We start from the raw sequence: 23,971 nt of genomic DNA on the forward strand, positions 1-23,971 counted from the left end.
GCATGTGCATTTGAACATGTGTGCGTACATGTGAGCTACCATAGTGGAAATGACACTAACTTTCGCTGACTTGATCCACATGCTAACCACCTTTTTAGAAAAACTTGTTTTAATTAAAAAAAATTGAAAACAACTTTGATAGGTTCAATATCCAAATAAATCTTTAGACATGCACGATTTAAAAATATTTTGATCACAGCTTCACTTTGCTAACAGCTCATAAATATTTAGCAAATGAAATTATTAATGTGAATCATTGCAGTAATACATCAACATTGATATGTTTGAACTTTGCTAACAGATCTTCATTGACTTTAGGTGTGGATATATTGGCTGGCATCACTGATTTCCTTTTTGTGTGATTCTTCCAAAGATAATTATTGTTGTGAGCAATCTCTTTCCCATCATGTCTATGTAAATAATATGTGTATTACTGGTCTTCTCCTCTTATAAGCTTTGTTTCTTCTTGGCCAATTTTAGAAATATATTACTCATGGTGGGATATTTTGAGACTACACATTAATTCATGGCATCCAGAAGCCATAAAGCTGTACATGGAAGTCTCACGATTGGATAGTTTGATGATTTTAGAATGTTTTTGAGTCTTTGTACTACAATTAGAATAGAGTTCTAATGCTAGTGCCTTTGTTAAATTAGAACTTTTTCCTTTATCAGAAGATGATTGATTAACATGGTATGTAGAACAGACTTCTTTGTATTTTGTATGCAATGATGTTTTCTTCTTTTTCTTTTTATAATGTCCACTTCCTGGATTCAATCTCTACTTGAAAATTTTCCTTGTATGGTGTTACTTCCTGTCAGTTTTTGTAGCCAAAATCTCTCTCTCTCTCTCTCTCTCTCTCTCTCTCTCTCTTGTTTGCATTATACAGATGATTTGCTTGCTTTCTCAAGACCATAAAAAATAGATGGCAGATGTTGGCAGATGTTTCAATCCAAATTTCAGGCTGGAGATATTTATTTAGCTGTCTAATGCAAGTGCTCAGGTCCTATCCTCTATTTGAACAGTTATGTCAGAGGACCTGGTGTTGCTTTTCCAATCGATGCTCATGCTTGGAATTAGTATTGGACTTGCTTTCAATGTGGTTTTGCTTTCAACTAATAAAAGATGAAGACTTCCATGTACAGCTTGTGGAATTAGTATTGGACTTGCTTTCAATGTGGACTTGCTACTAATATTTATGGATTCTACAGTTTGTATATGAATATTCATATTGGCCTTTGTGGAAAAATTTGTATGTAGGTCTTTATGCTTATAATCATTCCATTGAATGGCCCATTCATAAATTTGTGCCTATATCTTCTATTTTAACTGCCTGATGTAGCATGCATAACTATTGACATGACCATGATAAGGCTGATAATTGATTTTTGGTAATTATAATGATGGTAATCAATAGATAAATGGTACATATTACTGGGCTATGGGCCCTACTTGTCATTGTTGAATACCTGTATATACTGTTAAGAGATGCACAGTATGTATATAGGGAGTTATTTGATACTCTGGCAGCATATGACTCTTTTACTAAAAGTATGTCTCTAATCATTCCATCAAAATTATGTTCCGCTCATGCATTTACTAAAAGTAAATGAGGCTAATCTTTTCAAATGAATTCTTTTTATCTCGTGACAATAGACGTGGGTCCACAATCACTAAGCATCTTTTAAAAGGTAAGCTTCGGATAATTAAAGCAGCAAAAAATGCTTCATGCTTTCTTGAAGTATGGATGTTTGGGCTGTCCCAAACATAAGTGTTTCTACTTATGCAGTTTGTGAATTCTTTTCATTGATAATGATATGTGGTTCTTTGACACTGCTCCTAAGAAAAAACAGTTGGAAAGGATGGGCTTCTCTCCACTCGACGACAACATGAATGGTTTTAGCAGGACCCATTTTCAGAAACTGTCTGCATTTCAAGTCCTCTTGGATTTGTGTAGCAGAAATGAGCTCTAAGGGAGGGAGTCTCATATGTGGATCTCAATAACCTAGGACAGCTGCTTAACTGTACAAATTATTTCTGACCATACAATCAAACTATATTCTAGCAATACAATACTAGTGTAGCAGTACGAATGCGTCTAAGAGTTATACAACAACATTTATTCTTATGCACACCTAAGAATAAAGAAAATCATAATCGAAATAAATTCTACTACTATACTACAACCATATCAATGCATATACATCCTATGTGTTTGAGAAGCATTTTTTTTCTCCTTTGCTTATTTAGCCAATTAAAGGTGAAGATGTAAGGTTTCTCCTGTTTGGTGGATAAATGATTTTGCCCATTTGTAGGCTCGACTAGGGGTCAACATTCAGCTGTATCTCTCACTTCAATTTAGGCTTTCACTATTTCCCAATGTTCCACTGGCTACTTCATATTTTTCTTTTTCTTTTCCCAAAGTAGTTAAACAGATAGCCCTTCATGAGTTCATAAGCGAAAATAAGGGTTGAGAATTTGGCACTCCCTTGACTTTTCTTTTCTTTTTTGTTGTCTCATGAAACTGTAAGGAGCATAATGTCATGGTTATTTGCTTTTTTGATGACTTGATCCATTAGTTCTTTAAGGAATAGTCAGAAGTGTTGTATTTGCAATACCTTCAGCTAACTTCTTATGGAAGGATAATTTTTGTTCTGGTTTGTCATATTTCTAAATTTCTCTGATCACCATTCTTGATAAACAGTACTAACATCACTACTTAGAAGTTTTGAATATCCAAAGTCACCGAGGTAATTTCACAAATCTGTGCAACATTAATTATCTCATGTCTAATGTATGAATATTGTGGGCTTGGCAAAGGTCATAAACAGAATCCTCATAATACAGTTCCAAGTTATTTTTCCCTTTTTCTTTAATGATGAATACCACAGAAGTGGTGATATTTCTTATTTTACAACTTGTTATTTTTCCTCACAGCATCTACCAAGGTCACAGGCATGCACCAGAACTAAATATGGTAACTTTTTATGTTTCTTGTACTCTTTTTTGCATTATTTTTTAACATAGGGACTTAGGGGCTGTTACTTTGTAGTTTGTGAACTTCTGCTCCTAATTGCATCATCATATTGTTTGTGAATGAAGTTACCTGCTATATTGCTTTTACCTTAGTTTGCTTTTCTTTTATGGGGACCTATGATACCACCAAACCCACAAGATTTGACAGTGATGTATGGCTATCTAGACCATCCCAATTGTAGGTCCCAATTGTGGTCGGAGCATATAATCACATGAATCAAACAATATTCCTAGCTGTTCCCGAACAGATCTGATATCAAAGCTGTTAAACATAGTCTAATAAGCAATCATGAATGCATTACTTTAAAAAAAAATAAAAAATCAATAGGTGAAACAGTTTCACTATCTTAGACATTTTATGGCTCAACAAAATCACACAAATCCTTAATTTGTTAAAAGAAGTGCATTTACTTACAAAATCAGAGAGTAGAATTGTTTTAACAATCTGATTTTAGAATTCTTAGTAACTTAATTGGGCTACTCTAATTTCAATTAAGGTTGCCCAGGTATGTATTTACTGATTGTTGGTTTTTCTTTTTTGTTGCTTATTATTTTGGATAATTCATTATTCGGATAGGTTGAGTTTTTATTTAACGTGTTCTTGTAAGTGATTTAACCCATGAAATGAAGTAGGTTGATGGGAATGCATTATGCCACATGAACGGATGCAGCGCAGCAATTCAGAAACTGTGACTTTTGAGCTATAGGCATGCTTCATGGTGGGACACTAGATGAATGGATGGAAGATCCTGCTAAAATCAATCATGCAGTGGGCCCCATGGTGGATGATTCTGTCCGGTAAGATAGATTAAATGTGGAATGTTGATTATAAAGTTTTCTATTTTCAAGCCAGTGACAAAAGGAAGGTAATATAGTCTTGGCACGTCAGTTGTGGACAGAGAATCTAATCACATGAATCAAACAATCCTAACTATCTAATTACGGCTACCTAGCAACCGGCTAGAAGTAAGATATAGTAAGTGGTCCAACTTCAAAAGTGAAAATCGAATGTTATTTTCTCATTGCATTTTCTTTTTCCGTTATGCTTCATCCACAGTTGGGTTAGCAATTTTTTTAACTGAATTGTAGACATAAATGTGTTGCCTTCAGTTTCATATGTTTGTCTCATAAACTGGAAAAATTAGAAGAGAGATTCTTCTACGTTTAATGAACTTGAGGAAATGCACCAGCCAGTAGACAGACCAGGAAATGGAGGATTGATGTCTAGTAGGCAGTTGGTTATGAGTATTATGATATGACTATTGTTTTGTTATATATGAGATGGAATTAGCTGGCTCGTGGTTGTTATATATGAGGAGGATAAGCATTTGCTTGGCCTAATAAACTGTACATGTGGGGCCCATTTTTTTCAGATTTGGAGCAGTTTGGAACACAACAAAGGTAGAACCAGGATCTATTGTTGCTGTTTTCGGCCTTGGGACTGTTGGCCTTGCAGTAAGTTGCCTGAAGATTTCTTTTGTATTTTGTCCCCGACCTGAGAAGCAACACTACCTGATTTCTGCACAAGAACATCCAATCAATCTGCTTCATCTAATGAAATTATGAAAAGCTGGGATCTCATACACACTTTCGATATTGGCATGTGTGGCTACATGTGGATGGGCATAGCTCCACACACGTGTAGGCTTAGCAAACATCTGTTTCAGGTTTACTTAATATGGTATTGATTTGTTTGGTCCTTGTATATGATATTTGCCTCTACAGCATGTGTAACTCTTAACTGCAGTAGTGTAATTTATGTCAGTAAGGAACTCTTCAAGGAGCCAGTACGTCTGGATTTGTTTGCAGCCAATCCATGCTTTGAAACCCATATCAACTGAGAATAGTAATTTCACATCCCAAGCTTAAATTTGGATTGCGTTAGTAATATTTCTATAATTTTACTAGTTCTCATTTTGTTATATATGACCCAACCAAATCTAATTGAAAGTTCCTTGCCATCCAATCTTTGGCCATCTTTTTCCTAGACAATTGATATTTATATTCTTTTCTTATCCGTCTTTTGTAGGACATTGACAGGCGGGTTAAAAGCTTCATTTTGTAAGGTTTTTCACACATCTTCCATCTATGGTAGAGCTTATGAAAGTAAAGTTTGTATCTCACAACTGTTAGCCCCACTTGTAAGTTGTAATGTGTATCCGGACACTTAAACCCAATGTACTTGTAAGTTCTTTTTTTAAAGGTGCAGCTTGTCTGCTACATGTGCTCTTGCATGTGTCAGCGTGATGGACATGCCGCGTTTCCACAAGTTCACCATAGATGAGTCTCTGTCCTATTGCACTGCAAGATGCCATGTTTATTATATCCCACTGTCGGAACTATTGGATTTGATATGTTGGATTTGCCAAATCATATTAGCAATATTCATGGATGCCTTCTTAAAGTTGGCCATTGGGATTGTGTTTGCTAATTTCTTTATATATTTACCTTTCTAATTTTCAAGAACCTGTGCATTCTGAAGATGATATCATAAAGTTCTATGAAGAAACTGGTTTACCTGTGACATAAGATGAAACTATTGACCATATTCAAGGAGATCCTCTCAATAAGCTTATTTTCTGGAAAAGTGTAATTATTACCATAAGCTCAAATTACTATGATCATTCCCTAATGAAGATGAGGGCCAATCTATCACAACTTGCAGTATCGTCCTATCTGTCCCCTTAAATGATAGGCTATAAACTTATTTGTATTTGGAACTATTCAATTGATTGCCCATGTAAATATTATTTTAAAATTCATTCCCATGGTCGCCAAGAGAAGGGAAATGACTACAACATCAAACAAAGAAGCTGATCAAGTGATCTTTGAAATCTAGGTTATTTCTGGATGCTTGGTTATTCATTTTTAAAATTTGGGCCATAAGGTCATTTCTTACAATTTCTGCAAAAAGATGATGATTTCCAGATTATCTATACTTAATTGCTTGCTCGTACTCATTTACTTAATGCAGATGACTGTGATGTGTTCAACCAGAGCCAACCAAAAAAGGAGTCATCTCAGCTCAAGGCAATTGATTTTGGGTTGTCTACGTTCTTTAAACCTGGTAAGGCCTTGGGATTCCTTGCTTCTTTAAAAAAAAAAAATTATTTTATTTTATTTTATTTTTTTAAGAAGAAAAAGGAAACAGAGAGTTCTTTCACAGACAAATATGCTTCTCATTCAAACCCATCCAACCCTTAGACTTAAAAACCCATGATCCAAAAGACTTAGACAGAGAGATCCAAGGCCTATGAGAACAAAACCCATGATCCAAAAGACTTAAAAATAGATAGGTGTAGTTACATTTCACCCTTTCAAACCAATCTTCCCCTGCTTTTGATTTTCCTCATAATGCAAGGGCCTTCTGAAAAGCATGATGTGGGGCTCCCATCTGCGAGATTGTTGAACACCGATTCCTCTCCATTCCTCCTCTTTAAGAAGTACGTTCTTAGGCAAGAGTTTCACAACCTCCCGAGGTAGAACGACGTGCCTATATTCATATTTTTCATCGTAGTACTTTTCGGAGTACTGAATTTTCGGCATTTTTTTTTTTTAAATTTCTTGAGAAGTGAACGATTTAAAAATGATGGATATCTTACAACGTCAATGAGAGAGAGGAAATCTCCAAAAAGTATGGATGATTCCTTGCTTGTAACCATCTATCGCAATGGCAACCGCTCCCCTTGGGATTCCTTGCTTGTAACCATCTATCACTATGGATGATTCATCCTCCATTCATTAGCTATCATTCTGAAATGTTTTTCATGCAATTTTTGTTATTCTGTTGGGAGATTTTAGCATTGAAAATTTGGGGATTTTCTACAGGGGAGCGGTTTACGGAGATAGTGGGTAGTCCATATTTTAGCATCTCAATTCACCTTGTACTGTTTTTTTATTTTTTATTTTTTTCCCTTCAGTTCTACATCTCTTTTCTTCATGATCTCTAGTAGTAAATAACTATTGCATTCTTTCTTTCAGGTTAACAAACCAAATCTTCCACTTGCATCGCGATTTTCAGGCTTTTTGGAAACAATAGCTTGTCTGATACATGACTGTCATCCCCAAAAAGCTTTAAACTTCCTAATGTGTATGTTCATCTGACTCATTTGTACTGAACTTATAGCTTTAATGTGTATTTGGATGCAATATTGATTTGAATTCCAATCTCTAACTTTGATACCAATTAATTTCTTTTTGCTATTTTGTTTTGTAGGCTTTAGGAAGGGATGAATGGGAGTTAGATGGTTGGATTATTTTTATTTATTTATTTATTTGTCTTGTTTTGTAGGCTTTAGGAAGGGATGAATGGGAGTTTTGATGGCCCACTCTGCAAGGTACTCTACATGTATACTCGTAGCATATGTGCAACGTAGCAAAGACATTCTTGCATGCTTTTTTTTTTTTTTAAAGCGAAGTGATTAATTTTAGGATTTACAGCAACTCAGACCATTGATTTGATGGGTTCCATCATGGATACACCATGAAGTAAGAATCTTACTTGGGTACAGTCCCAACCTCGGTTCCATCATGGATACACCATGAAGTAAGGCATTTGTTGACTGTTACTCAGCTCATTGCTGTAGGTGGCTCAACATCTTGATTGTGTTGCAGGATTTGATGTTCCCCTTACTCATCTGAGCTAGTCCCTTCCCCTTTTTAATGTTTTTTTTTTTTTTTAATTTTTAATTTTAATGTTATTGATTTGGATCCCCATTTCTTGAGTAGCTTTTAATGAAGGATCTAAAATTAAGCTAGGGAAGAAAGAAGATGAAGAAGCTGATGAAATATAGCAGGTGCTTATGACAAGTTGCCTTTACTAGATTCGGCCAAATAATTATTCTTAACAATGCAATTTTAATGTTATTTTTTTGAAATCTTCTTGACTTGGCATATGATTGGATCATCTAAATATTAGCAAATCCATCTTGAAACTAAGTTGCCACTCTCACTTGAGAATTTTACATTTTTTGCTCTTAGAAACTTAGTAAAAAATAAAATCCAAAAGATAACAAAAGTGAGTCTATCCAAAGACTAGTGCAGCCACAACAAAGTATGAAATTTGTATTTCAATGTGTTATGGTAGAAAGGGTTGGGGCTTAACTTGAACCAGGGAATTAGAATCTAGAAGCAAGCAACAAGTCGTATTGATTTTCATAACACTTACTGATCTTAAAAGGCACGTGCTAACATTTATTTCACATATGACATCTCTCATTGCTGATTTCTATTGGCATTTCTATAGAATCTATACTTGATATGGGATTATATGTATCAAGTTCTTGGAAAGATGTCAAATAATGCTAAGTCCTTGGAAATTTTACAAAGTAATTTTTAGAGCTTAATTTAATTTCTTGAATAGTTGTTTACAAGTGATTTTCATGCCATGCTAAAATTAGTTTCATTTTTCTTGTTGCAGTAGCTATGGCAGTTATTGCTTCTTTTAGGAAAATGAAAAAGCTTGTCCAAGACATTTCATTGGTTGAGGCTGCACTTAGGACCTCGTCTCAACTTGTAAGTTTAGCATGCAGCCTCTAAGCCTTTTCAAATCCATTATCTAGTAGCGCTCTCTCTCTCTCTCTTTCTCTCTCTCTCTCACACACACACACACAATGCACGAACACACATCTTATTTCTATTGTCCCTTCACGTGCAGGTTGTTAGTTCCAATGGAAAGAAAGTGAAGCGATTGCATGCATTCCTAGATATTGACATCGAAGATGCAAAGGTATTTCGATGATGGCTTCTTGATCATTTTCACAGCAATCTGATACATGACTGCCATCCCAAAAAAAGCTATAAACTTCTTAATGTGTATGTTCATCTGACTCTATGCTCTGTTTCCCTCTGTCGACATAATCTCCTAGGAATAGGTAGTTGGCATCTGGTGGAAAACCTCCATATTCAAACAGTCGTAGGAGGTCAGAAAATTGCCCATGTATGTCGCCTGCTTACCAGCAGAAGAGGAAGAAGAAAACCCATTCATTTGACCAGACAGAGAATAACAAGTCAAGAGAGCTAATATTCCAAACATTGAAATGAAATAGGAAAAAATCAAAGAGAAAAGATTAAAATCATTCATGCAATGGAAGATGATGTGAGATAGGATGTAAGCTATTTAACTCAGGGGTTGTTTGGATGCCTATAAATGGTTTAAGTTGTAAATGATTGTCTGTGTTTGGATAGCCTATAAATTGTTTAAGTCCTATAAATACAGAGCCAATCTTTTCAATGGATAGCCTGTAAATGAAATCCAAACTTTTTGCCTATAAATGAGACGGGTAAAGTGCTGTTACAGCCTGCAAATGATTTACGGGTAAAAAAGGCATTGGAAGGGACCCCTTAGCCTGTAAATGACTTACATGTAATTTAAAACTTAGCCTATTTACAGGCTTTCAAATGACCCCTTAAGACACTGGATACATGCGTCGGTGTTGGGCTCAGATCAGATAATGTGGTATGCATGTTCATTCTTTGAACAGGTGAGCTCTTCGTGCAGGCCACTTTTCCTTGGAACAAATGCTTTAAAATAATGGGTGAATGGCCTGCATCCTTTGCATATGTATAGCCCCAACTGATCAGCAGATGGTTGGTATTCTGGGTAGAACACGCGGAATATGTATGTGATATCCACTCAAACCATTGTTTGAATATGGAGGTTTTTCTGGTAATGTAGCTGACTGGACTAGGACTGCTGGTTGTTCTAAATGGTTGTATCAACTAAGCTTTAATAAAGCGCTCTCTTTCCAAAAAGAATGAGGGTGGAATCTTTATCTGATCGATAACCTTCAAATAGATAGGGAAAAGGAATATTTCACACTTAATTCAATGGGAGAATATTACCAGAACCTACCATTTTCTGAATCATAGGGAAATTAATCCTTTTACAGCAACAATTTCAGAAAATTTTGAGAATAGTCTATTTATTAACTCCTCTTTTGTGATGATGTCACATGTATCATTTGCTTATTTTATCATTAATATTTCATATCTTGTAAATGTAGGTTTGATTAAGTAACTTTAGAAACATGGATTTATATGTTGAATGTTTAATTCTTTAAAGTCTATTTTCAAAGGCCAGTTTTCTTGTAGTGTGGAAATTTTCAAAGGAGCCATGCACCCGGACAATCTCTTTCCGTCGAGTGTTCTACTTGGGAGATCTTGGATTCTGGCTCAGCTTTGGCAACATACAAATACATATATTGAAGCTGACTCGGTGGGTCAGTTGGATGCTTGGAACTAGGGATCATTGGGGTGAAAAGGTGGGAGTACATCTCCCGTAATTTTAATGGTTGGGGACGTGTAGCCATATAAAAAAGATAAGGAAAAATGCAAACCATGAAAAGAGAAAAACAGAGAAAAGGCGAAGATCATTAGCTACTCCGAAGAGAGCCAGAACCATAAAACCTCAGACAATGCAGAAACCAATCAAGCAGTTATGATTTTGAAGGATCCTGCCCCCACCACTTTTGCCTGGATCCCCCTTTTATGATCAATCCACCTTCATTTTTAAAAAGACAGAGTGGGAGAGCAGCAAAACACAATTTTCTTCTTTTATTAAAGAGGCACTAGAAGCAATGTTTTTATTGGTAACAATCCCATAGTTTCAAGCCCACCTGATACACATATATGGGCCTAGCAAGAGACCCTCAAACATCTGCGCCCACTGTTGCAAGCAAACAATTAATGGTACCCACTCATGAAAAGCGCATTTCATGGCGCGAGACTTATTAATGATGGGTCCCATAATAAGAGCAACCCTAGTGAAAGAATGTGGGGTCTAACTATAGTAGTTTTTGTTTACACCTAATTTGTCACGGTCCACATTGTTCAATGAGAAGATGTCATGCATGGGCACTCATAAATAATGGTGGCAAGTAATACTATTCATGTTAGAGAGAAGCCGCAAGGACCCAATAGTCAACAACAAGTAGCCTGTCAAAATCAAGTTTGCTTAGAACCATATGCGCATATGTCTGCAACAAAAATAAAAAATAAAAAATGATATCATTCGAAAGACACGTAACCAGTGCATGCACGACACGTGTGACCTTTTGCATCTACAAGAAGTTTTGTGGACCTGCTAATGGAAGATTCTTTATAATCTAGCTCACACATGACATAGTCGTCCCAAATAAAAAGCAGATCCATAAAAAGGAAAATTTTCCTTGACAAGAATGATTTTTTGAACAACAAAGAAATATGAGCAATTAACGAAAAGTCAATATGGAATTAGAAGCAATCATACATGATAACACCATATAGGAAGGATTCTAGATCTTTGCTATGACACGGCCGATGCATGACCAAAGACTTATAAAGAAACTACAATGTAAGCTGCATGACCAAAGATTCATAAGGAAACTACTATGTAACTATAGTCTCTCAAAAGCCTATAAAAGCAACACTCGATCAAAAGTTAAGGCCATTGCCACACAATCAATCTCTCTACAGCGTAACCGTGCTATCCTTAGTTTTTAGCTTTTAGCTTAGATACTCCACGTCTGTCCGGCCACACTACAGCAAGGTCAGAGCCCTTAGATTACTTTAGATTCGATAATATCTAACGTCATCGCTGCAGTACGCTTTAAGAATATGTTAAATATCCGCAACAACCATTATTGGATCCCTGATCACCGGGTCCTTGGTAGATTACTAGTCACATCCGGCTGACTTTACACCATGACCGTCTCACGACTGTTTGACATTTTTCCATGGCTATTTTTCCAGCACACGCAACACTAGGTGTTTGCTTTCTTCTCCCCTTAGTTTAAGTTAATTTTCTTGTTGATTATACTCTTCTTACTCCCAAATTAATAAAATCAACAATCAATTTATTTTTTATCTTATCCATCCATTCTTAATTAACTGAGAAAATATTTGATCTGCTATCACCGTTTTAAGAAAAGCCTTTAGCTCAAGGCAAAAAAATCTCATTATGAAGAACTAACCCTTGCATTCTTAATGAACTGGTCGCTATAACAATTAGTGGCTGAACATTAAGATCAACCTTCACAGGTTTGATCCTAATCTACCTAGTTTGTTACTTGGAGTTACAAATGTTCAATCAATTCAAGTTGAGTATGACTTAGGTATGCTTGTCAATTGAATTTGGGTCGTTTACAAATGTAGCCATGCATCCGAATTAAACAACAATATTTTTATGTCTTTGAGTGAAAGATTACAATCTTTTTTTTTTCTCTCTCAGTGAAGCATACTATGAATTCTCATTATAAGAGAAACATAGTAGAATAGCATCCAAATCATCATCAACAATGGCAGCAACATGGAAAACTTCTCACATAGAGTGGCGTGATTAGTTACAGTTGCGAGTAGAGGACGACCCTCAATCCCATCAGTTGCCCGGGGTACGCAGTGAGATCATACAAGTTACCCATCGATGTTTGACTTACTCATTAGGATTACACTAGAGAACTGTATATTAAAAGTCCAGAACAGTTTTCATGATTTACAAGGCAAAAAATCCACTGATTGGATGGCCTAATCAGTCCCTGACCTTGATTTGGTGTTATCTTCTATAACCATTCTTTTCCTAAGCCATGGATGAAATGGTTACAATTGGCTAACAACAATGATACTTTAGAATCATACGCAATCTATGATGTGTCCTAAGAAATAGATGGAGAAATAGATGGATCACTTTGTTAATTGGAGCTACTTTTGTGCAAACGATCTTGACCATCCATATTAAAATCTATTAATCAAATTGTTAATGTTTGCATGAGTGGTGTAATATTCGCATGGTATCGCATGAAATTTGTTTTTGGACATGATGAACAGTTTAGATCAATGGATTGAACTTGTCAAGTGAATCAACTAGGAGCACTAGAACTTATAGTGTCCCCAAGGGCATTTCTCTTCTGAAATGAAGAGCATACATCTTTACCTTGTGAGTTACCTAAATATCCTTTATTTTGGTTTAAAACACTTGCCTAGTCTTTTAGCAATTTGAAGAATTAAAAGTTTCCAGCCTTTCCCATTTTCCCGTAACGCAAGCAATTTGAAGAATTAAAAGTTTCCAGCCTTTCCCATTTTCCCGTAACGCAAGGTGGAATTTGCACGGTACCAAATACAATTCCATCCTACTTAATCCCATTTAACACCGTAAGCCAAACGCCCCCTTAATGGTAAACAATTTTAGCAATTTGAATAATTAAAAGTTCATTTAGCAGCATAGGACAAAAAGGATTTAGAAATTTGCTGTTTTTTGATCATCGAGTATTAAGAAATTAAAAGAATTTAGATATCAGAAGAACCAAAAATCTCCCTCAAAGCTCTGATATCAAATCAACAAGACTCCATTCAGACTAAAATCCACCAAACCAACTCATGTTATCATCAGAGATTTGACTCTAACTGGGATCCTTTATTGCACCTTGTTATTTCACATGTAATGCAGGTAGTTCTCCAGAAAAGTTGGTAAAAAAGAAAAAAGAACAGAAAAGATCGAGCATAAGAAAAAACACACAAGCCTACAACATCTCCAACTCAACCCTCCTAAAACATTAGCATATTAAAATGCTGCGTTCGTCCCATCATTACCATCCACTACTGTTGACAGGATCGTGCGTACAGGATTGCGTGCGGAACAGTTGGTACGTATTTCCCCCTGGGTCCCAGTCAAAACACTCATCTGACCCATCTTCACCATTGCCAACGACACCTTCTCAAAGAACAATGTCTGGTTAACCGCGAAGCTCGTCACGATAGGCCGTGTCCTGCGGTCAGTGTACAAAGTCTGGTCAGACGTTAGAAGGCCCTGATGGTTCATGAGATCAACGTAGTACTTGTTATCGAAGACGTTAGGTGTTCGAAGGTCCAGGTTCGTTGTGTTGGTAGAGTTTACGGCCGGGCACCGATTGTACAAGCTCCAGGCGAAGGTCGGATCCAATGTGGGGTCTTGAGTGGGGTACAGACGATTTTCAAACGACGTGCAATGGCTGATCCCGATCGTGTGGGTTCCAGAGAGTGCGACCAGGTCAGTGGCATCTAGATTCTTCTTGCTGAGTGCATCGAGAAGTTCCGAGGCATTACTTAGGGGACCCGGGAGGTTGTCCAGAGTTGCTTGTTCGGTAGCAAAGCTCAGACCATCACGCCTGCCCAAGGGAACCCGGTAGTTGGGACCGCCTGCCTGTAGAAATACCGAACATTGGATTGTTAGGTTGGGGTTATCCACACAAGTGTTCAAGAAAGATCCAGCCACCCGATCAGTGGGATTTTCGGCTTTCAGATGTGTTTTTATTTTGGACCATCCATTTTTGGGCCATCAATCAATTTTTAGGGGAACAATCAGATGAGCGACGCGGATTGCGTCATACCCCGCCTGTCTCCAACTGGTAAGGCAAGAGCTTTGAGTAGACCGTGATGTATGGGTCTTATCCACACCGTCCGTTCATTTTTTTTCCTATCATTTTAGCATTGGTAATTTTTTATTATAGACGCGACCTTCCGTTCATCTTTTTTTTTTTCGACTCGAATAAAATCTAACTTATCAATCTAGACTTCTATCCAAACAGACGAATCAATAAAGACAAAAATACCTCTACTTTTTCAGCTGCTTTTACCTGAAAACCAGGAGTATTTTCGTCCAAAACCCTCTATCCGTACCTGACAAATCTACTTTCGGAACATAAGTTTTTAGCTGTAAATTATTATTATTATTTTTTTTAAAGGTATAAAAGGTAAGCATCTACGGTGCTAATTTTTTTCTTTTAGTGTGTAATCCCAAAAATGACGTAGATCCAAGGCTGAAGTGGACTACACAACGGGGATTTAAAGCTTTTACTGGGGGCTACATAAGTTCTTTTGGATGGAGCTGATATTTGTGTTTTCTCTTCATCCAGGTACATATAACTTGATGAATAGGTTGGATGGAAAATAAACATCGCAGTGGGCCCAGAAAAGTTTCAATGGTGAGAATCATTATCACCGTTGCCTCCTATGGTACGGTACATTTGATCCTTGGATATGCCTCCATTTTGGGTTCATATCCTAAAATGATATTTAAAATGGATGAACGGTATGGATAAGACCCATACATCACGGTGGCCACACAAAGCTCCTTACCGTTCACAGCTGGAGACCGGCGGGGGTAGGACGCAATCCGCATCCGCTCTAAATGCGACTTACATCCGACGCATGTACACTTTATTAAAAGGTTTGAGAGCCCTCGGTCTCGTCCAGTAATTTCTTGGGAGATTTTCAAAATTTTACATTTTACATTATTGAGAGCCCAACGGTATTTCATCTTGGTAAAATCCAGTTCTTGGAGGAGTTTTGTGGTAAAAATCTCTTTATTATAAATAAATAATAGTTTTAAAATTTAGAAAAATATAAGAACATTTAGTTAAATTCTTCTTCAAAGTCACATAAAATTGCAAAACTTTAAAAACTGTAGAGATTTTGAAAATATCACAGTAACATCGTTTTAAATTTTTGCTAGAATTTAAAAATCTAGGTGATATTTGTCAAAGGACAGGCAGCTTCAAACATAGACACGGACGTGGATTGCCTGCCGGCTTTACCGGTGGCGAGGTGGCTATTGGACAGTGCTAGGAGGGCCCAGCATGATATGTGTGTTTTATCCATGCCATTTATCTATTTTTTCAGATCATTTTAGCGCATCGATCCGAATCTTTAGTGGACCACACCACAAGAAAATAGTGGTGATTGAATGCTCACAATTAAAAAATAAATAAATAAATAAAAATTTAAAATTAAAAGCTTCCCAGGGCCCGCTGTAATGTTTATTTTCCATCAAACCTGTTGATTAGGTGAGACATAAACATAAATATCAACTTCATACAATACTTTTGTGGCTGCCAAGAAGTTTTTAATGGTGGCCATTTAAGCACCACTGTTTCCTATAGTGTGGTCAAATGATATTTAGATTTACTTATCTTTGGGGTCGTGCCCTAAAATGATATGGAAAAATGGATCTACAGAACACATACATCATGTAAATTGAATGCAGACTGTTGGCAAGTCATTTCAAAACCATGCATTCTTTTCTTATTAGGGCTGCGGCGTTCTTACCTGCGGTCATCTTCATCGTTGGCACAGCCATATGCACAGCCGAAATAGCCGATTGAGAGCAATAATAAAACAACGGTCCACAATCAACTCAAGAAAGACCCATGACTGGTGGCTGGATGGATGTTTTCTGGGGTCATATCCACTATGGGACGAATGAACCAATCCTTCTTGCACCTTACCCAAGCAGACTCATGTTATGTCTTGGGTGTTGCTGGGCCTGAAATTCATATTCTAAATATGAAAAATATTATCCAAGGCCGGCGATCTAACGTAGCATCCAGCAATCTTGACTAGACTCTTTAAAGACCACCACCCCCACAATACCAAAAAAAGGAAGTGCGTTTTGCCCCGGCCTGGACGTTAATCCAACCAAGCAGGGCTCTGTGGGCCCACTGTGATGTATGAGTTTATCTACACCGTACATTCATTTTAAGATATGAACCCAAAAAATGAGGCAGATCACAGGCTGAAGTGGACCACACCATAAGAAACAATACAAAAGTTTTGGATCAAGCTGATATTTGCTTTTTTAACTTCCAGGCTTTGTGACCTTAGCAATAGATTGGATGATAAATAAACACTACATAAACATTAACATATGCCCTGAGAAGTTTTTAATGGTAGGACGGTCAACCACCACTGTTTCTTTATGCTATGGTCCACCTGATAACTGGATTTGCTTCATTTTTGGAATAATATTGCCCTAAAAATGATCTGGAAAATGGATGGATGGCATGGGTACATAATACATAAATCAAGGTGGGGCGCCCCATGGTAAAGACTGCACCATTTCGGGTGATGCCGGGGTCTCACGTAATCCGCTCTCCTGTTTACTTGCTGACAAATTCACGTCTTGAAATGATGGTTCAGGTCATGTTTATCGCAGGCAAAGTATCCAGGTGATGAGATCATGGGTTAATTTTTTCATCTGTTAGTCTTTATTTATTTATTTATTTATTTTAATTTTTTTTTCCTATTAGCTTATTAGTACACTCCACTGTCAGTTCACACTTCACTGTTAGCCATCCCCACTAGGAATCGATACCAAGACCTGAGTGTTGAAACGAGGTATCTTTTAGTCAAAACCTAAGAAAAGGGAATAGATTTAGGAAGGAGCTTAGAGGTATGGTTTAGTCAAAACTTAAGAAAAGGGAATAGATTTAGGAAGGCGCTTAAAAAGGATAGTGACATGGCACACATGTCCATATTGACATGTGCCACATACAAGGAGCTTAAAGATGATGGTGTCAAGTACGGTTCTGGAACATGATAGTTGTGTAAGCTAAAAATTCAGAACATGTGATGCATGCACACAAAATATTATTTTCCTGCAAGCAGTACACTAGAAATAAGCTTAACTTCGTGTTTTATTCCTTATTTTTTTTTAAAAAAAATAATATTTTAAGAAGCATGTAGACATGTTATTCTTGACAATATTTTAAGAATTTGATGTCTTTATTATTATTTTAAGAATTTGATGTCTTTATTATTATTATTATTTTATATGTATAAATGAGTTTGACAAACTATAAATAAGTTATTCAGCCCTCAAAATTTAAAAGAAGTTTTGATATTACGACTGCAGAGGATGTAATATTTCCTCCATCACATCTAGCACAAAAGTGTTCCAAAATCTTAATCCTATTCCAACTAGTTGGATTAAGAGCACAAACCGAGCCATATAAGCTAGGATGGCCTTTAAGAATGGATCTTCGGTCGAGTTAGGTTAAAAAACTAAATCGCAAGCACTGTTTGGTAGACGTATAAAAATGAGTTCATCTTATTTTAGTTAACAACAATTATGTGTTATAGACATTGATCTCTACAAAATTGCCATTAACTAAAATGAGATCAGCGCATTTTTTTGGTGTCTACCAAACAGGGCAAAGAAAATCAGCAAACAAGTTGGGCATGGGCTAAAATCCCAGCACATCCTGTAGTCGAACCATTGCCAACCCTACTAGTCACAAACTGAGAGAGAGAGAGAGAGAGAGAGAGAGAGAGAGAGAGAGAGACCAAGAAAATGGAGTCGCGAGCAGCGAGAGCGACGATGTCAGCACAGGAAACAACCTGGCGGCAACTCTTCTCGATGGCAGCACGCAGGTCGTTGATTATCTTAAAAGCTTGAGGCCTCAACGTCAGGTTTGGAGGCGCGTTCTTCTCACTCGGTCCGCTTGCAGACCCGTCCAGCAACAGTGATGCATCACACCCCTTCATTCCAAAACAATTCACACAAAAATAAGAAGAAAAAAAAAAGGTTTATTACATTATTAAACTATTTAGGCTGCAACTGTCTAACTGAAGTCATTGCCTTTCATAGAGTGAAATAGCAGAACATGATTCACGTGACCCACCCAATTAATTGTGATAAAGCTTAGATGTTGATAATGACAACGATGATGATGATTATTTAGGCTGCCTTTGGTTGCACCAAATGTCCTTAAATTTCATGAAATTCAGTGCAACTAAATGCAGCCTTAAATGTGTCATTAATGTGCAAGGTCATGGTTTGTTGGTCCAAACCATTGATCTTGTAGACCTTATGGTCCTCCAATTTAAAATTAACGGACACCGTCCATGGCATGCTCTACAATCAGATCAACGATTTGGATCTCCAAACAGTAGATGTCCCACATATAATAAATCTGTGTGCTTTTTGTAGCAAGAGCACACTTGCATAACAGGCATGGTGGGATGTTAACCTGCACGAAGCAGTCGTGGAAGTGGATACGAAGTACACCGGCAGCCTGACCGATGTCATCGCAGTACACTTTCCGGAGCTCATTTCGGACAATTGTTTCCAAGTTCGGGCAGCTGGATCTGTAGAAAGTGAATGAGAGTCCTTGGACTAGAGGAGGAGAGGTTTGGGCATGTGAGTAGGATGATAGGAAAAGGATGGAGTAGAAGACGAAGATTAGGAGAGACAAGGAAGCCATTACTTCTAAGCACATGCACAGAAGAGAAGAAGGCTACCCCTTTTATGGACAGCCATGCTGTTGCTGTTGTTTGACTCCGTATTTCTGCACCAAGCAGCCTTTGCTTTTTTTTTTTTTTTTAAAAAAAAATTATTTTATATTTTTTCTAATGGACAGCCATGCTGTTTTGTTGTTTGACTCCGTATTTCTACACCAAGCAGCCTTTACTCTTTTTTTCTTTTTTTGAAAATTTGTCGCCGACTTCATTAATTAGCTAACTAATAAGTCTCATCGATTACACAATAATACGTATCGCAATGGATTGGTCCGGATTTTAGCTGTTGTATTCTTGTATTTCTTCAGTCCAAAAGGATCTTAAAAGATGGAATATGCTTTTCTCATGCTAATTTCATACCACTTGCATTTTTAAAGCCTAAACATGTGGGTCCTGCCTCCACGTGAAAAGGGAGCACCAACAACAGTAAACCATTTAAAAGAAAAATCATTATGAAATATTTCAACCTTTTAATTATTCAGTGGTAAAGGGAACTGTCCAATTGTTTCAAAGGAAGAGAATCAAATAATTGAAGGGCTTAAATATTCGAATCTAAGAACTTTTAGTTTTTTTGGCCGCCCCCAAATCAAAGGTGAGGCCCATCATATAAGCAGATTAGATCATTGAAAAATGACACCTAATCCAAAGGTTAAAATCTCAATAATACAGCGGTACATTAAGATCCATTCTAGCATGAGCCAACATGTCATTGACGCTGGTCCGTTTGATGAATCCGTGACGTGTATGCTTTCAGCAAAAAAAACGAGATGAAAATTAAGGAATCCTCAACTGGCTTAAACATGGCATACTTAAGTTCATCATATACAAGAGTTTCAGCACTAGGTCATAGGTTCCAGTGCCCATTGCGGTGAAATCCCAATGTGGTGTGAGTGCATGAGTGTGTGAGTGTGTTAAAAAATAAAAGTTCATCATATAGAAGCCAACTTCTATTACATATGCATTTCAAATTTATAGTGTGTACACCACTCATGTATAAGATACATCACTGGTACACACTTTTTTCTTTTTTCTTTTTTTCAAAAGGAGAGATATATTCACATCTGGACAAAATTACAAAGCTTCGGGTCTTCCTCGGAAAAAAGGACCGAAGGAAGACCTATCGTAAAGGCCCAACAAATTGCCAATACAAATCTACAAAAAATTGCAGGGGATCTTCCTCTCCCTAATCGCTCCTAGCCCCACTTTGTCCAGGAAAAGGATTCCCCTTACCTGGCGAGGAAGATCAGTGGAAGTGGAGAAATATAACCGAGACTGAGAAAAGTTGCCGATCCGAGCAAGATCATCAACCGTGCCGTTCCCCTCCCTAAAGGTGTGTGTGAAATTCACCGTTGCGAGACCTCGGAGCCTGTCTATAAGGGTTCTCCAACCTTTCCAAAACCAGGCAGTCTTAGCTCCGCCATTGAAAACACTAATCACCGGATTTGAATCCGACTCGACAATGATTTGGGAGAAACCTCTTTCCAAGCACAAAAGGATTCGTTCATGGACCGCCCTGAATTCAGCGCTAGTGTTCGTCATCGAATTACCATAACTATAAGCAAAACCGAAAATAAAGTCCCACTTGTCTTTTCTACAAACGCTGCTGCCCACTGCCAAGCCTGGGTTTCCCTTAGAGGATCCGACAACACCTTTACCCAGCCTGTAGGTGGTTTTTGCCATCGGATGACCGCTTGAGACGTTTGGTGTGGACAAAAATTTAGGTGTGAGAATCTGTTCCTGACAACCTTCTCCCTGGCGCAAGCCAACCACCAGGAGACATTTGCTATGACCGACTGGTGATTCATCAATCTATCGTCGAAGAAAGTCGCATTCCAAGCCCACCAAAGTTCCCACAAAATAAAAGCTAGAGTGAGAAGATGACGCTTCTTCTGAATTCTCTTGTCCGCACAGGTGCTCGTCCATTGCATGATTTTGGATTCCATTGTCAACGCCTGCATGATGGAGATCCCCGCCCGCACACTAGAAAAATTCTAGACAGACTTTCCAATCTGTCCGTCCAGAAAAAAATGCGAATAGGATTCAGCAACTGGGCCTGGTTCAGTGTTTTCTCTGCAGCATAAGCATTTAGAGGCAAGGGAAACCCCTCTTGCTTGAACTGCTAACTGAGGAGGGATAGCCTTATGAATAAGCCTCCAAAGGAAAAGAGAGATTTTGGGCGGAAGTGAGCCGTGCCAAACCTACCTAGCCTAACCTTTTCTGGGACCCGTCAGCTTATTGACGTCCCACGCAGACCTGACTGAAAAAGCGCCTGAAGAGGTGAATGGCCAAAAGAGGGAATCAGGCTCAGATGAGATGCAGAAGCCATGGTGGAAGATGAAGTTGGACACCTCCTTGGGGAGCATGGACAGGGCAATCGACGGTGGAACGGGACCCCGAAGGCCCAACACTTGATTAACCTTCAGAGGGGGAACTGTGACTGTAGCATCAGATGATAGAAAATTCTGCAAGGGGTCAAGGCCAGTCCAATTTGTTTCCCAGAAATTACATTCTCCCGCGCCAACACTCCATTGAACCTTCTCTTCAAGGAAAGAAAACTTGCTAAAGATCATCTTAAAAAAAGGGGAAGCTCTTCCCCTAGTGAGATCAGGCCTCAACGGATCTTGGGTTAAATTATGTTTCAATGTTATAAAAGAGGCCCAGAGACTAGAGTCATTGTGAAATCGAAGTACCCATACCATTTTAATACGAAAGGCGTTCAACACATTAGCAAGTTTCCTAATACCGAGACCAGCCTTTTTCTTTGGCATCGTGATAGTCTTTCAACTCTTCCAATGAAGCTTTCTTTTGCCTCGGTCCACCCCCAAAAGAAGGAAGAAAAATTTCTTTCAAGATCGAAAAGAACACGTTTTGGAATAGAGAAGATACCATAGCGTGAATGGGAATGCTGCACAACACATGCTGAATGAGGACCATTCTCCCTGCTTGCGACAGGAATCGGGAAGTCCAACCCTTGATACACCCCCCCACTTTATCCACTAGTGGCTGAAAAGCAGAGGACCTCATCCTACTAACCGATAGGGGAACACCGAGGTAGGTAAAGGAGCCTGTGGATCTGGCAATACCAAGCAAAGAGGAGAGAGCACAAATTCTGGAGGCAGGGCTCTTGTCCGAGCAGAAGAAGGAGCTTTTGGCTTTGTTAATTAGTTAGCCCGACGCAGTTTGGTATTCCTCCAACAAGGCCACGATCTTACACATAGATGCTCTTCCACCGTTAAGAAATAGCAGGGTATCATCTGCATAGAGTAGGTGGGAAACTTGCGGGCAGCCCCTTCCAAGGGAAAAAGGTACACAATTGCCATCTGACACCAACCTATGAAGGCTATGGCTCAAGACATCAGCCCCCAAAATGAAAAGACTCGGCGATAGTGAGTCCCCTTGGCGAAGCCCGCAAGAGGACTTGAAAAACCTGGTCACTTCGCCATTTATGAGAATGGAGAACCAGCAGGAAGTCCAACAATTTTCAACAATGGTGACCCATCTGTCACAGAATCCAAATCCCAAAAAAAAACTTGCTTAAGATGGTTCCAGTCGACTTTATCATACGCTTTTTCCATATCCAGCTTTAGCACCACATTACCTCCTCTAATCTTGCGATTCACCTCCCTGAACAATTCCTAGGAAAGCGTAATATTTTTTGAGATAGCTCTGCCTTTGATGAAAGTACCCTCCTCAGGAGATATAAGGGTGGGGAGGAAACAACTGAGCCAAACTGCAATAATCTTTAGGAAGACTTTGTTGAGGCAGTTACATAGACTTATGGGTCTGAAATCGGACCATTTCCTAGGCGCCTCCCTCTTGGGAATCAAACAAATAAGAGAGGAATTAACCGCACGAGGAATCTTACCACCCTAGAAGAAATATGTTATGGCCTTGTGTATGTCCATGCCAATGATATCCCAACATGCTGAGTAGAAAACTCCTGAGAAGCCATTGGGGCCAGGCACAATGTCAGATGGGATGGCTTGGATGGCCTCTTTAATCTCATGCATTGAAGGCAGAGAAATAAGGAAATGGTTCATATCCTGAGTCACAAGCTTAGGCACCAAATCCAGTAATTGCGAATTTATCAAATTGGTTCTGCCCTTAAAAAGCCCCTCAAAATAGGTGATGGCTTCCTTTTTTATTTCATCATTATCTGTCACAACCGTACCAGACTGAAGCTGAATGTTAGAAATCTTGGCTCGCCTGTGCCGCTCAGTGGCCGTTGCATGAAAGTTCTTTATGTTACGGTCCCCCTCTTGCAGCTAGCTTGACCTGGATTTCTGTTGCCAGAAGATTTCCTGTTTGATTTCCCACTGATTGAGATGATTCGAGGCTACCTGAAATCTGTTATACAAGGAAGTGTAGTCACCCTAGCTTAAGTCCGACTGTTGGAGCTACCTGTCGGTCTCTGCTACCTCAGATTCTGCCATCTTAAGATTCTCAAAGATATCACCAAACTGCTTCTTGTTCTAGATTTTCAGCTGCACTTTCACGTTTTTCAATTTGGCTAGCACGTTGAAGACTGGATGATACAAATCAACGTTGTTCCAAGCTTTCCTGACTACCTGCATAAATGATTCATCTTTAATCCATATCCTCTGAAATTTAAACGGCTTTGGTCCGCTCGGCGGAGGAGGGGGAAAGGAAAAAAGAAGAGGGCTGTGGTCCGAATTAGTTCTCGGTAAATGCTCAACTTGGAAAGTCGGGAAGGAGGAGGCCCAGGCTGAGTTGATGAGCGTTCTGTCGAGCCTCACTATGCCAAAACAATGAAAAAAGGACGGCTGAAAACCGTCTCAAATCACAATAAAGGACGGTTTTGAACCGTCGTATAGGTCATCCTATTTTGTGGCGTCGTATTACTTAAAGGACAGTCATGAACCGTCATTGCTGAAGGACATTTAAAGG

General features: G+C 38.4%; 2 protein-coding genes and 2 long non-coding RNA genes across 5 annotated transcripts; 1 reads left to right on the forward strand and 3 right to left on the reverse strand.

Moving 5' to 3' along the window:
- The first annotated feature begins 3,075 nt into the window (after window positions 1-3,075).
- LOC131236154 (uncharacterized) lies at window positions 3,076-9,480 on the forward strand. Of its 2 annotated transcripts, none has more exons than XR_009166585.1 (8): window positions 3,076-5,182; window positions 5,502-5,876; window positions 6,012-6,104; window positions 7,019-7,127; window positions 7,254-7,374; window positions 7,766-7,833; window positions 8,457-8,551; window positions 8,694-9,480. It is a non-coding gene; the product is annotated as an uncharacterized LOC131236154 (long non-coding RNA). The 2 variants fall into 2 exon arrangements; XR_009166586.1 differs by having other exon boundaries at window positions 7,329-7,374.
- On the reverse strand, window positions 6,294-6,625 carry LOC131236153 (cyclin-dependent kinases regulatory subunit 1-like). Its single transcript, XM_058233295.1, has one exon. It carries the CDS (start codon window positions 6,581-6,583, stop codon window positions 6,347-6,349), a length of 237 nt encoding a protein of 78 aa, XP_058089278.1. The 5' UTR covers window positions 6,584-6,625; the 3' UTR covers window positions 6,294-6,346.
- Window positions 9,481-13,403: 3,923 nt separating the features above from the next.
- On the reverse strand, window positions 13,404-19,097 carry LOC131236150 (peroxidase 12-like). Its single transcript, XM_058233294.1, has 3 exons — window positions 18,796-19,097; window positions 18,110-18,304; window positions 13,404-14,189 (listed from the first exon to the last, which is right to left on the reverse strand). The coding sequence occupies exons 1-3, from the start codon at window positions 19,042-19,044 to the stop codon at window positions 13,572-13,574; spliced, it is 1,062 nt and encodes a 353-aa protein (XP_058089277.1). The 5' UTR covers window positions 19,045-19,097; the 3' UTR covers window positions 13,404-13,571.
- LOC131236151 (uncharacterized) lies at window positions 16,638-17,455 on the reverse strand. Its single transcript, XR_009166583.1, has 2 exons — window positions 17,235-17,455; window positions 16,638-17,179 (listed from the first exon to the last, which is right to left on the reverse strand). It is a non-coding gene; the product is annotated as an uncharacterized LOC131236151 (long non-coding RNA).
- Window positions 19,098-23,971: the final 4,874 nt, after the last annotated feature.

This window comes from Magnolia sinica, unplaced genomic scaffold, assembly GCF_029962835.1.
Source record: "Magnolia sinica isolate HGM2019 unplaced genomic scaffold, MsV1 ctg245, whole genome shotgun sequence".
Lineage (NCBI taxonomy): Eukaryota > Viridiplantae > Streptophyta > Magnoliopsida > Magnoliales > Magnoliaceae > Magnolia > Magnolia sinica.